Source organism: Scyliorhinus torazame, chromosome 14 (genome assembly GCF_047496885.1).
Source record: "Scyliorhinus torazame isolate Kashiwa2021f chromosome 14, sScyTor2.1, whole genome shotgun sequence".
In the NCBI taxonomy this organism is placed as follows: Eukaryota; Metazoa; Chordata; class Chondrichthyes; order Carcharhiniformes; family Scyliorhinidae; genus Scyliorhinus; species Scyliorhinus torazame.
Genome location: NC_092720.1, coordinates 44,078,324 through 44,092,357, shown reverse-complemented (window position 1 = coordinate 44,092,357; position 14,034 = coordinate 44,078,324). Strand labels below are relative to the sequence as shown.

General features: G+C 46.3%; 1 protein-coding gene across 1 annotated transcript in view; it reads left to right on the top strand.

The window, feature by feature from the left end:
• The first annotated feature begins 494 nt into the window (after positions 1–494).
• Positions 495–14,034, top strand: part of meltf (melanotransferrin) — an 85,938-nt gene continuing 72,398 nt past the window's right edge. Inside the window, exons 1-2 of the mRNA XM_072474054.1 lie at positions 495–851; positions 7,293–7,447. Coding sequence (XP_072330155.1) covers positions 773–851; positions 7,293–7,447 — 234 coding nt within the window. The 5' untranslated portion in view covers positions 495–772. The remainder of the gene's footprint in view (positions 852–7,292; positions 7,448–14,034) is intronic.

Below are 14,034 nucleotides of genomic sequence, written 5' to 3'. Positions count from 1 at the left end.
ACCCTCTCTCTCTGCAACCCCACTTAACCAACACATTTAGCAATTTAGCATGGCCTACCCCGTAACCTAATTAGAAAGACCATTTATTGTTCCGGGAAAGGACAGAAGCCAAAAACAGTCAGGCTTGCACTTCCATTGAGGTGACCTTAAAAATAAATGAAGCAATGATATTTGGGAACGATTGTTTTTGGTGTCATTAATTCCCTAAAGTATTTGATATTTAGGTAAAAGTTTGAAAATACTCTTCTTTAAAGACTACCTCTTTCTACAATGCCGTTAAGCAATTGCTATTTTCCCCAATGATTCACTGTTTATGAATTATGTTTCTTACAACTTTGGTCCATCCAGCAGGAATGTCACGTTCCCAATAGTTGATATGATATGCCCCCCCCCCCCCCCCCCCCAAATTGCGACGAACTAGGTCATACCCCTTTAAAAAAAAAACTCTGTGAAACACAAAGTGCACAGTGTATCAGGGTGTGAAGACACGCTGTGATCAGAGATGTGCTGAGCTGAGCGTCCGCTTTCCTCGGGTGGGAGGGAAGAGAGAGAGAGAGTGAGGAGAGAGAGAAAACAAATTGCACAATTTTTTCTTGGAGCGATAAATCAAGTAAAACCTCCGAAGGACATTTTGCAACTTGCAATATGACTGGAGGAAAGTCCAATTCTTAACCCCAGCCTCTTACAATCATTAACTTGACAAAAGAACCTGGACACCGCCGTGAGGTACAAAGGGAGCTGAAGGAAATCATCGGTGGTGAGCTGGTCCTCGATGGGGTTTAACATGGGACGCACCGTGCAGGGATCCGCTCTATGGGCTGTGTGCATTGCAGTCGGCATTTTCAACTTGGGCAAGTACAAAACAGTCTTTCATTTCTCTGTAGGGATGTAATCTGAGGCTAAAGGTACAAGAGTCTGTTTGGAGTTCAGTCTGGAGTGTGTGGAGGAATTCAAGTGGACAGTTTCAAAATAACTAACTCACAACATTCAGCGCATCTTGTGTGTGTATCCCAAATGCATCCTGCAAATAACAAGTAGAAACATTAGTCAATACCAATCTTTTCGAAATTCCGTGTTTATGGTGAAGAGTTTGTATGGCTTAAACTTTCCACTACTTTGCACTACTTACAAACAAGGCTCTTTGATCTTAAGGTTGGTTTTGCACGGAGGCACCGCATATTCAAGACCAGCACTGGAGTAAATTCACTCTTGGTACCTAATCCAAATTCTGTGAATGTGCAGCAGAAGCAGAAAAATTATACAGTTGAATAGGACGAGTCTCCATGAGATTACCTGGAACTTGGGACACAGACTCACACCTCCCGTTGGATTGGCAGACATTGAGTCATACATACTCCATCTAGCCTGCCAAAGGCTCCCACACACAGCCACCACTCAATCAGCATACGAGGAACTTGGACAGATAGCCCATCAGTAAACTGATAGAATAGGATTTCATATCTAGAATCCAGGCTGCCACTGTCACTAAACTGCTTAAAACGTGGACCCTATTCACCATTAAGTTCCCAACGACTAGCTTTTAAGATGCTCCAGGCTGGAAGCTAAAAACTGAAGTGTGGGACTGAAGAATCACACAAAAAAAAAGCTTTTCAAAACCAATTTTGGGTGACTGAACCTTCAGCATTCCACATGCTGATGCACATTGATGTTTGCTGTTGGTTAATTCCGATTGAACCAACGTACACCCAATTTCAGTTGATTAAATTAGATAATAGTTCCACTTTAATTTCAATGGGAATAAAAATCAGGCAATTGTTCCACCATGCCAGCCTCATGCCCCAGCAGCGAATTGAGATGTAGACCTTTTTTTGACAGTCTGGCTCAGAGGGATCCTGTTTATGTCTCTGTTAGCTGGCTGTTTGGAGATTCACATCAATGCACTGCAGTAATTCAGCATTCCTGTCCCCCTCGCCCCCCCCCCCCCCCTTCCATGTGAGGGAAAGCACCTTTTATCTTTATCTGCGTTACAGGACTTTTCTGCAATCTTCTGAGTTCACTTTGTGAAGAATCAGAGGATAAACCATATGCTTAACATTTAAAGATGCTGTGAGGCCCTGATTTTTTTTTTGGGGGGGGATGTGGAATAGAATTCAACACCTTTGTAAGGTGAATCATGTGGTGTAAAGTTTGCATACGGACATGCAACACATTTGTACAAAATTATTTGTGTACTATTTTTTTAAAAGCTCCTTCAAAATAAATGAATGCCTCTGCTGAAATAGTGGACAAAGACATTTTACATAAATCTGTTAACTGCTCGCATGCTAATATTGCACAGTGCAATTTAATTAGATTAATTGAAAAATATAAAACAGCATGAACATTTATCAGGAACATGTACCCTGAATTAATGACCTAAACAATTTCATTGAATAGATTGTTTGTCTGAACTTATTTACATAAAAAAGTAATTAGCCTTAGAGACAATGCACAAATGAATATTCAACATAGCTCCATGCAGAATTGGAAGGTGAACTGATCAACAGAAAAATCACTATTTCTGTATAAAGAAAGGGCAGCACAGTGGCTAGCACTGCTGCCTATGGCGCTAAGGACCTGGGTTTGATCCCAGCCCTGGGTCACTGTCTGTGTGGAGTTTGCACATTCTCCCCGTGTCTTCGTGGGTTTCATCCCCACAACCCAAAGATGTGCAGGGTAGGTAGATTGTCCGCACTGAATTGCCCCTTAATTGGAAAAAGCTAATTGGGTATATTAAATTTTTTAAAAATTCCATATAAAGAGTTAATTCATCTAACCAGAGCACTGAGATCCGTGGTTACATATTTGACGAAAGACTAGTTTTTCATTTCTCTTTGTTCTAGAGGTTGGATAGGCTTGGGTTGTTTTCGCTGGAGCAGGGAAGACTGAGGGGTGATCTGATTGAGTTGTGCAAGATTATGAGGGGCATGCACAGGATGGATAGAGAGGAGCTGTTCCCCTTAGTTGAAAGGTCAGTTACAGCGGGTCACAAGTTCAAGGTGAGGGGTGGGAGGTTTAGGTTTTGAGGAAAAACATTTTTACCCAGAAGGTGTTGACGGTCTGGAATGTACTGCCTGGGAGGGTGGTAAAGGCAGGATGCCTCACATCCTTTAAAAAGTACCTGGATGAGTACTTGGCACGCCATAGCATTCAAGGCAATGGGCCAAGTGCTGGCAAATGGGATTTGGTAGGCAGGTCAGATGTTTTTCATGCTTCGGTGCAGACTCGATGGGCCGAAGGGCCTCTTCTGCACTGTAGTATTCTATGATTCTGTATCATTTTTACATGGAGAACATCAATTGACTAATTGGCTCATTCTTCATGGTTGTGGTAGAATTCTTTGAATAACGGGGATCTGATTGGTGAGATCATTGTAAAGTTTGAGTATATTGAACCTGATGCATAACTAGGCTGTTAAAGCTTCAAATCTCCAGCAGTATTTTGCCTGAGAATAAAATACATCCTCACCATTACATTGCAAGACAGTAGGTCCCAAAGTGGGGTATACATACCCCTGGGGGGTATGTCAGATGTCTTTTTTCTTAATGGTATAATGGATTTTCAAGGATAACATTTTTTCCCAACCTCTCCCTCCCCCTCTTAGTAGTCCACCAGTTCCCAACTGCAAGTGTTTCTGGTGCTCAAGCTCATGTGCTGCCACTCACCTTCCTGCTGCTTGCTGCTCCTCCAGTCACAGATTGTTTCTTTGTGCTTGCTGTTAAAAGCAACTTGAGTAAGGAGGTGAGAGGGGGCACATGAGCTTGAGCACTGGTGTGGTGGTGATGCTAGAGCTGCTGGCCCAAACAATGTCCGAGTGGGAGAAGACACTGCTTGACGCGCGGTAGACTTGTCCTGCTCGGCCAAAGATTGTCACCCTGGTGGAGGTGTCTCACAAAGGAGTAAGTGCAGGTAGGGGGGCTGCTGAGTGAGTGAGTGGGAGAAGGAGGTTTGGGAAGAGGGGCTGTTGAGTAACTGATTCTGAGGAGGGAGGGAGTAATATTTTTTCGATATGCTGATCAAAATTTTGTAATTAGCTTCTTCATCATATATTAAAGATGTAGCTGGAGTATTTAAATGATTTTCAAATGTACCAAAGAGAATACAATGAATGCAAATAAAAAGTATGCGCACTTATCCTGATCTAGCAAATGGGAAATGGGATTTGTGCACAGTTTCACTCCTGGATGTAATTATGCCATATAATCCTTGTGATTGTGGGAGGGAGGGTGCCCTTCATCATCACCCCCTGTCTTTTTTAAAAGGAAGATGAGCGGAGTCAGGATAGGGAGATGGGTGGAAAGGGCCGGCTCTCGCCCCCAGGGCACCCGATTCATGGAACTTGACGGTTCGTCTTCTCCCAGACTGGGATTCGTTCCTGGCTAGGATTAGAGGGATTATGATTTTTCTCCTTGTGGAGTGGGGCTGGTGCATTGACCTGGGTGGAGGTGGGTGGGTGCAGATTTGGTGGGACGTGGATTCTGGGGTTGTGTGGAAGGTCCTGGGGACATGATTTCCTGAGTTTTCTTTTTGGACGGTGCTGGGCTAGGCCGGCCAGAACCTTGACTGATATCGTTCCCAAGGATTGGAGGATTGGCTGACTCTCCTCTTTGATGTTTCTGAGAAAGTTGCCTGAGACATTGGGGGTGTGGGTTGGATACTTTTTTTTTGTGTGCATAGTATTGTTTTGTAACTTTGTTGTGTCAATTTCTAAAACGTAAAATCCTCATAAAGATGCTTAAAAACAAAGCTTGAGCATGCAACATAGCATCACATAGAAACTGCCTGTAGGGCTATGCAGAAAGATCGTAAATCTGATAGGCGTACATGACCACAGATGTTTGAGAACTACTGTCGTAAGGGATTCAGACTCCTAGCAGCACTAGCTTATCAAAGAAGGGGCTGGTTTAGCACACTCGGCTGAATAGCTGGCTTTTAAAGCAGACCAAGGCAGGCCAGCAGCACGGTTCGATTCCCGTACGAGCCTCCCCGAACAGGTGCTGGAATGTGGCGACTAGGGGCTTTTCACAGTAACTTCATTGAAGCCTACTTGTGACAATAAGCGATTTTCATTTCAAAAGCATTACAATCAGGCTGATGCTGATAGAATGTAAGGCCCACAGTTCACTGCAAGACTGCCGAGAATTTAGAATATAGCGAACTCAGGACATTATTTATCATACAGCTGCCAATTGTATATTTTCAGTGTGTGTTAGGGTATGTAGAAAGTGGTTAATCTGCTGCACAGAGATGTGTTTTAACTCCCAACATAGTTGGAGCATTTGAATTAAATAAATCTAGAAAAAGTTAGGATCAGTAATAGTGATGCTGCTCGAAGAGGGCAGCACGGTGGCGCAGTGGTTAGCACAGCTGCCTCACACGCCGAGGTCCCAGGTTCGATCCCGGCTGTGGGTAACTGCACATTCTCCCCGTGTTTGCGTGGGTTTCGCCCCTACAACCCAAAGATGTGCAGGGTAGGTGGATTGACCACGCTAAATTGCCCCTTAATTCGAAAAAATAAATTGGGTACTCTAAATTTATAAAAAAGAAAAAAAAAGATACTGCTTGAAGGTAATAAAGAGCCATCTTGTTCACTTATGTTTTTTACAGAAGGTTTTTTTGTTCAGTTTGACCTCCATGTGACTCCAGCCCTACAGCAAAGTGATTGACTCCCAAGTATTCTCTGAAATGGCTTAGTGAGCCACTCAGTTGGACCCGCCATCTTCCCAAGATGGGGTGGCATGGTGGCATTGTTGTTAGCACTGCTGCCTCACAGCTCCAGGGACCCGGGTTCAATTCCAGCCTCGAGTCACTGTCTGTGTGGAGTTTCCACGTTATCCTGTGTCTGCGTGGGTTTCCTCCGGGTGCTCCGGTTTCCGCCCACAGTCCAAAGATGTGCAGGTTAGGTGGATTGGCCAGACAAATTTGCCCCTTAATGCCTAGGGATGTGCAGGTTAGGTTACGGGAAATAGGCTGGGGTGGACGTGGGGTGCAAACCCAGTGGGCTGAATTGGCCTCCTTCTGCACTGTAGAGAACTATGAATCTGGATGAGTGTTAAATGTGGCCTTGTCAGTGGCACCTCATCCTGCGAATGATTAAAAAAATAGATACAGATCAGTCCCATCATTAAAGTTTCTCAAGTTTTGAAATCCCTCAGCAGGTCTAAATTGTTAGAGACTTGAACTTTGAACTATTTGATAGTGTAATTTACAGCCTCCAGGACCACCTTTATAATTGCTATCTGGTTGTGGAGCTGAAGTAACTTTATGGCTTTGAAAAAATATGAAAATCGCTTATTGTCACAAGTAGGCTACAAATGAAGTTACTGTGAAAAGCCCCTACTCTCCACATTCTGGCACCTGTTTGGGGAGGCTGGTACGGGAATTGAACTGTGCTGCTGGCCTGCGTTCGTCTGCTTTCAAAGCCAGCAATTTAGCCCAGTGCTAAACCATTTACACACTGGAGATTCCAAGAACATCCAATAGTTTATCAGGAAATTAATTTGTCACGCTGGGAGTTAGCCAACCCATGAAAATAGATTTGTACAAACAATTAAAAATCATCAGCACCCCCAGGTTAGTTGGCATTAATTTATTTCTGTGAACAGGACCTGTTGAAGACTTAACTTTAATCATTGGGGTGTGGGGCTGTGAATGCTGGGGGTGGGGGCACACAATATTCCAATTTATGTAAGGTTAATCTGTTTGGAAATGAATGGAAGCAAGTTTGGAAAAGAATGGAAGCAATACAACTGAAGAATTAGTTACACCATTTGTCAAACCTGTGCACTCATTCAGTCTGAATTTCGGCAAGACCCAAATTTGATATTTGAGCCCTTGCTCACTCCCACATTCCTTCTGATGAAGACATTGCCCTGCAAGCGTTAAGTTACTAGATTTACTTGTGAAATGTGGGAAAGAAAATGCTTTCAAACCATAATTCACTAACCTGTCATTTTAGGTTGCCACATTGTGAGTAAGGAGACAAACAACATTTTAAAAGTAAGACAACTTCTAATGGCCGATTCAGGTCACATCTATTGAAGCAGCTTGAGGAAACAAAATCTGCTTTTCACATCCAGTGGATTATGCGTTTGGGGGGAAAAAAAATCCAAATATTTTAATTTAAATATCCCTAAAAAGAAGTGGGTTCTCTCTGCAAACTGGAACTTGCTGTTAGTTATACGTTGTCACTGCAAGAATGACTTTTCACCAGCAGTGAAACACACTTGGTTAAAAACAGCCTGGAATTCATATGAGTTGATCAGTTGTCCTTTCTCTTATCTTTACTGCAGCTTATGGGTTAAAGGAAATTCGATGGTGTGTTACTTCCAATCTGGAGATGAACAAGTGCAACCATATGAAAGGAGCTTTTGAATCTGCTGAAATACATCCTTCAATATCCTGTGTTATAGCAGCCTCTGCACTGGACTGTGTGAAAAAGATAGTGGTATGTTTTGGTCATTTTCCCCATTTCTACTTTTCCTAAAACAAAATGGATTTGATTTGTCTTATTGGTTTCTTTCAGGCATATTTACTCTGTAATATTTTGTTAGGTTTTCACTGCTTTGTCTATATAGATATGTTTTACTAAAGTAACAATTTGGCCTATCTCATTTTCCATGACTTTCTTACATTGTTTTCTTTTGTCGAAATACAAGTTTGCATTAGCGGCAGAGGCTCTTGCCAATCTACCTGTTTTGCTGAGTAACAACGAATGTGGTGGGGTTGATTTTAACTTGTATGGCCTGTAATGACCACAAAATATGATCGGTAGTCTGACAGTCCTCTTAATTCCAATATGCGACCTGCACCACTTTGAAATGACACAGCACTGGGCATTTAAAGAACCTGGCTGCTTCTGGTACTAGGTTCAATTAAGTATGAAAATTGGGGTTTTAGGACCGCTATACCATTTTCAGTTGGCCAGAATGTGCATTGTGCATGCTCCTCAGGTTTCCATGGACAATAAAGATAATTGAGATATTTTTTATGGGGCCAGCAACGCTAGCCCAGACTCGACAGAAATAATCTCCTTCTGCCTCCCCTGATCCAATGCCACACCGCTGGCTGGAGCAGGCAACAATTTGGTGAGTTGTATCGAAACACTCATTTGGCACCAGGCAACTTGTTGCTTGATGTTAATGAGTCCACTGATCCATGGTCCATGGGTAGGGGATTGGGGAGGATTCAGACAGACAGCTTGTGCTCTCATTATTGCGCAGAGCACTTGAAGCAGCTAAATAATTGCAGTAATCAAATCTAAAATTTGAGGTCTTATAATATTTACATTATAAATTGGATTTGTAGGGCAGCGTGGTGGTGCAGTGGTTAGCACTGGGACTACGGTGTTGAGGACCCGGGTTCAAATCCCGGCCCTGGGTCACTGTCCGTGTGAGGTTTGCACATTCTCCCCCGTGTCTGCATGGGTTTCACCCCCTCAACCAAAAAATGTGCAGGTTAGGTGGATTGGTCACGCTATATTGCCCCTTAATTGGAAAAAAAATAATTGGGTACACTAAATTATAAAAAAATTAAAATAAATTGGATTTGTGCATAATTAACTTTTTCTAACTATAACTATCTATAATTCTGATTTACATTTAATCTTGAAGTTTCATTTCCGCATGTACAGGACATTTGATTTACATAACTTCAATAGGCACTGCAATAAGCTTTTGGTTATACACAACAGAAAATATTGATGTAATATACAATCATAAAAACCTTCTCTTCCCTATAAATGTAGTAAGTATACTTTTTAAAACTGTGTACGTACATCTGTCAAATGTTGACGGATTTGCAGAAGCTTTAGCTATTGCAATGGCAAGTGAGGTGGTAGCTTGTTGCATCTATCTTAATACCCAAACTATAGGTTTGTGTTGGTTTGGCATTGGCTAATGAGTTGGGGGAGTTGATGAAAATTCAGGGTTTTTACAAAAACCAACATCTATCTTTTCACAGGCTTTTATTGCAGCAGCAATTGAGCCTCAGAGAAGTAGGCCAATCCCACCTTGTAGTTCACAACCTCAAAATCTCATCTCGCTATTCCACTGGAATATCATAGCCCACAGTTTGGAAAGCCCTGGGTTATTGGTTGGTCACCCAAAACACAAAATATGCACACTTTTCAGCCTGTAATGTACCAACAGGTTATTGCAGTATATATTCATTAAAATACAGAGTGCTCTTAGTAAAGCTAATAAAAAAATATGCATCTGGATACTAAGAATCTACTGGTAGGATTTTCTGTGGTTTTCCAGACCCTGACATTGGGACCACATGGGGTGCCTGAACCTACATTTGCCTGTAGCGAGACTGGCTCAGTATCTTTTGGGAGGTAGTCTCCTAGGTTTTGCCATCCTATTGTGGATAGCGACCGACCGTCCATGCTGCAGGCCAATCAGAGGGTTGGCAGCTCTGGAGCCTTGGCAGCATCGCCAAGAGTGGAGTACTGCTGATGCAGTTTGGAGACCGCAAGGATGCTTCAACATGTAAATAGTTAAACAAAACTTAGGCCGGCAGTTTTTTTAAAAAAAATTCCAATTAAGGAGCAATGTTAGCGTGGCCAATTCACCTACCCTACACATCTTTGGGTTGTGGGGAGTGAGACCCACTCAGACACAGGGAGAATGGGCATCTTTTGATGGTTCCAGCTGGGACAAGGTGTGCTTCTCTGCCACTGTGTGGCTTCGCTTCATGTTGGAAATGAAACTATTTGGACAAACCTTTTCGGGACTCCTCGTGACTACAATACTTCCCTAGCGTATTGTGATGGTATGTATTAGGGGTAGAACGGTACCTGTGATGCCGAGAGGCTATTGGTAGACAGACACTGGGTCCTGGTTGGATCTGCCGCCTACTGGCTCCACCCAGTAAGGCGGAGTATAAGAGCCCGGGTTCTCCCAGCAGCCGCATTCTGTAACTGAGCTGCTGGGGAACAAGTCTTGCTTAATAAAGCCTCGATTGACTTCATCACTTCTCGACTCGTGAGTAATTGATTGTGCTACAATTTATTAAGCAGACTTAAAGAGACTATGGAGCTCCGGACCACCCCGGAGTGTCTGCAAATCAGCCCCCATGCAGCAAACTCGGCGGCCGTGTTTAAACACTGGCTAGCATGCTTCGAAGGATACCTCTGAACGGCCCCCGGCCGGCCCACGGAAGACCAGAAAATGCAGGTCCTGCATTCCAGGGTGAGCCCGGAGATCTACACGCTCATCGAAGACGCGGAGGATTCCCCGACGGCGCTCACCATGCAGAAAGGAGTCTACATTCAGCCCATAAACCAAGTCTACGCACGCCACCAACTCGCGACGAGACGGCAAATCCCCGGAGAATCGCTGGACGAGTTCTACAGCGCGCTGCTGATATTGGGAAGGAACTGCAACTGGCCGTCGGTGAGCGCAAACGAACATACGGAGCTCCTAATCAGGGATGCTTTTGTGGCAGGTATGACCTCTTCTCAAATTCTCCAAAGACTGCTAGAGAGAGACTCGTTAGGACTCACAGAGGCACGGGCCCTTGCGGCCTCCCTCGACGTGGCCTCACAAAATGCCCGCGCCTAAGACCCCGACCGCGCGGCAGCCCCTTGGGCTCCGTGGACCCCCGTTGCGACCGACTCCCCGGCACCCCCCACCCCTCCGCAAGCCTGCGCAGCCAGAGCACCAGACCATCCGGGTGGGCCCCGCTGCTATTTTTGCGGGCAGGCGAAACATCCCCGGCAGCGCTGCCCGGCCTGCTCGGCCATATGTAAAAGCTGCGGCAAAAAGGGGCACTACTCAGCGGTGTGCCAGTCCTGGGGGGTCGCCGCAATCTCCGGGGGAGAACGGGGACAGCAGACTCAACCCCCACAACGATCCATGTGCGGCCATGTGGGTCCCGGACGCCACGAAGGGAGGATGGGCGCCGCCATCTTGTGACCCCCCGGCCACGTGCGATCCATGGGCGTGGCCATTTTGTCCGCCGCCTACCGCCTGCGATCCATGGACACCGCCATCTTGGCTGATAGCCAAGGACCCCAGCATAGACGGCTCCACGGGGTCTGAATAAAACGCCCCGATGCAACAACCACGACTGACTTCGGTGACCCTGGATCAGTCACGGCCCCGGACGCTCCAAACGGCAACAACAATGGTGCTGGTCAACGGGTACGAGACGCCATGCCTGATCGACTATGGGAGCACGGAAAGTTTTATCCACCCGGATAAGGTAAGACGCTGTTTTCTTTCCATTCGTCCGAGCACCCAAAAGATTTTCCTGGCAGCGGGATCCCAATCGGTAGAGATCAAAGGGTTCTGCATCGCGAACCTAACGGTGCAACGGAGGGAGTTTAAGAATTATCGGCTTTATGTCCTTCCCCAACTCTGCGCTCCCACTCTCTTAGGGTTAGATTTCCAATGTAACCTCCAGAGCCTAACGTTCCAATTCGGCGGCCCAATACCCCCACTTACTATCTGCAGCCTCGCGACCCTCAAGGTTGAACCGCCTTCCTTGTTTGCGAACCTCATCCTGGATTGCAAACCCGTCGCCACTAGGAGCAGACGATACAGCGCCCAGGATCGAACGTTTATCCGGTCTGAAGTCCAGCGGCTGCTGAAGGAAGGCATAATCCAGGCCAGCAATAGTCCCTGGAGAGCCCAGGTGGTAGTTGTAAAGACCGGGGAGAAGCAGAGGATGGTCGTAGACTATAGTCAAACCATCAAGAGGTACACGCAGCTAGATGCGTACCCTCTCCCCCGCATATCCGACATGGTCAATCGGATTGCACAGTAGAAGGTCTTTTCCACCGTGGACCTTAAGTCCGCATACCACCAGCTCCCCATCCGCCCGAGTGACCGCAAGGACACGGCCTTCGAGGCGGACGGGCGGCTCTACCATTTTTTAAGGGTCCCATTTGGCGTCACTAACGGAGTCTCGGTCTTCCAACGGGAGATGGATCGAATGGTTGATCAACATGGGTTGCGGGCCACGTTCCCATACCTCGACAATGTAACCATCTGCGGCCATGACCAGCAGGACCATGACGCCAACCTCCGCAAATTCCTCCAGACCGCTAACGCCCTGAACCTCACCTATAAATGAGGAAAAATGCGTGTTTAGCACCAACCGTCTGGCCATCCTGGGATACATAGTGCGTAATGGAGTGATAGGCCCTGACCCTGAATGCATACGCCCCCTTATGGTATTTCCCCTCCCCCACTGCTCCAAAGCCCTGAAACGCTGCCTGGGCTTCTTCTCGTACTACGCCCAGTGGGTTCCCCAATATGCAGACAAGGCCTGCCCGTTAATCCAGTCCACTACCTTCCCCCTGTCGACAGAGGCCCGCCAGGCCTTCAGCCACATCAAAGCGGATATCGCAAAGGCCACGATGCACGCAATCGACGAGTCCCTCTCCTTCCAAGTCGAGAGCGACGCATCCGATGTTGCTCTGGCGGCCACCCTCAACCAAGCGGGCAGACCCGTGGCCTTTTTCTCCCGGACCCTCCACGCCTCAGAAATCCGCCACTCCTCAGTGGGAAAGGAAGCCCAAGCCATAGTGGAAGCTGTGCGACATTGGAGGCATTACCTGGCCGGCAGGAGATTCACTCTCCTCACTGACCAACGGTCGGTAGCCTTTATGTTCGATAATGCACAGCGGGGCAAAATCAAGAACGACAAGATCTTAAGGTGGAGGATTCAGCTCTCCACCTATAACTATGAGATCTTGTATCGTCCCGGAAAGCTGAACGAGCCGTCCGATGCCCTATCCCACGGCACATGTGCCAACGCACAAGTAGACCGCCTCCAAGCCCTCCACGAGGACCTCTGCCACCCGGGGGTCACTCGATTCTACCATTTTGTGAAGTCCCGCAACCTCCCCTACTCTGTTGAGGCAGTCCGAACAGCCACCAGGAACTGCCAAATCTGCGCAGAGTGCAAACCGCACTTTTTCAGGCCAGATAGAGCGCACCTGATAAAGGCTTCCCGTCCCTTTGAACGCCTCAGTTTGGATTTCAAAGGCCCCCCCCCTCCACCGACCGCAACGCGTACTTCCTAAACGTGGTGGACGAATACTCTCATTTCCCCTTCGCCATCCCCTGCCCCGACATGACCGCGGCCACAGTCATTAAAGCCCTCGGCACCATCTTTACACTGTTCGGTTTCCCCGCGTACATCCATAGCGACAGGGGGTCCATAAGACCAGAAGACATAGGAGCGGAAGTAAGGCCATTCGGCCCATCGAGTCCACTCCACCATTCGATCATGGCTGATTTCAACTCCATTTACCCGCTCTCTCTCCATAGCCCTTAATTCCTCGAGAAATCAAGAATTTATCAACTTCTGTCTTAAAGACACTCAACGTCCCGGCCTCCACCGCCCTCTGTGGCAATGAATTCCACAGACCCACCACTCTCTGGCTGAAGAAATTTCTCCTCATCTCTATTCTAAAGTGACTCCCTTTTATTCTAAGGCTGTGCCCCCAGGTCCTAGTCTCCCCTGCTAATGGAAACAACTTCCCTACGTCCACCCTATCTAAGCCACTCATTATCTTGTAAGTTTGTATTAGATCTCCCCTCAACCTCCTAAACTCCAATGAATATAATCCCGGGGTCCTCAGACGTTCATCGTATGTTAGGCCTACCATTCCTGGGATCATCCGTGTAAATCTCCGCTGGACCCGCTCCAGCGCCAGTATGTCCTTCCTGAGGTGTGGGGCACAAAATTGCTCACAGTATTCTAAATGGGGCCTAACTAATGCTTTATAAAGCTTCAGAAGTACATCCCTGCTTTTATATTCCAAGCCTCTTGAGATAAATGACAACATTGCATTTGGTTTCTTAATTACGGACTCAACCTGCAAGTTTACCTTTAGAGAATCCTGGACTAGGACTCCCAAGTCCCTTTGCACTTCAGCATTATGAATTTTGTCACCGTTTAGAAAATAGTCCATGCCTCTATTCTTTTTTCCAAAGTGCAAGACCTCGCACTTGCCCACGTTGAATTTCATCAGCCATTTCTTGGACCACTCTCCTAAACTGTCTAAATCTTTCTGCA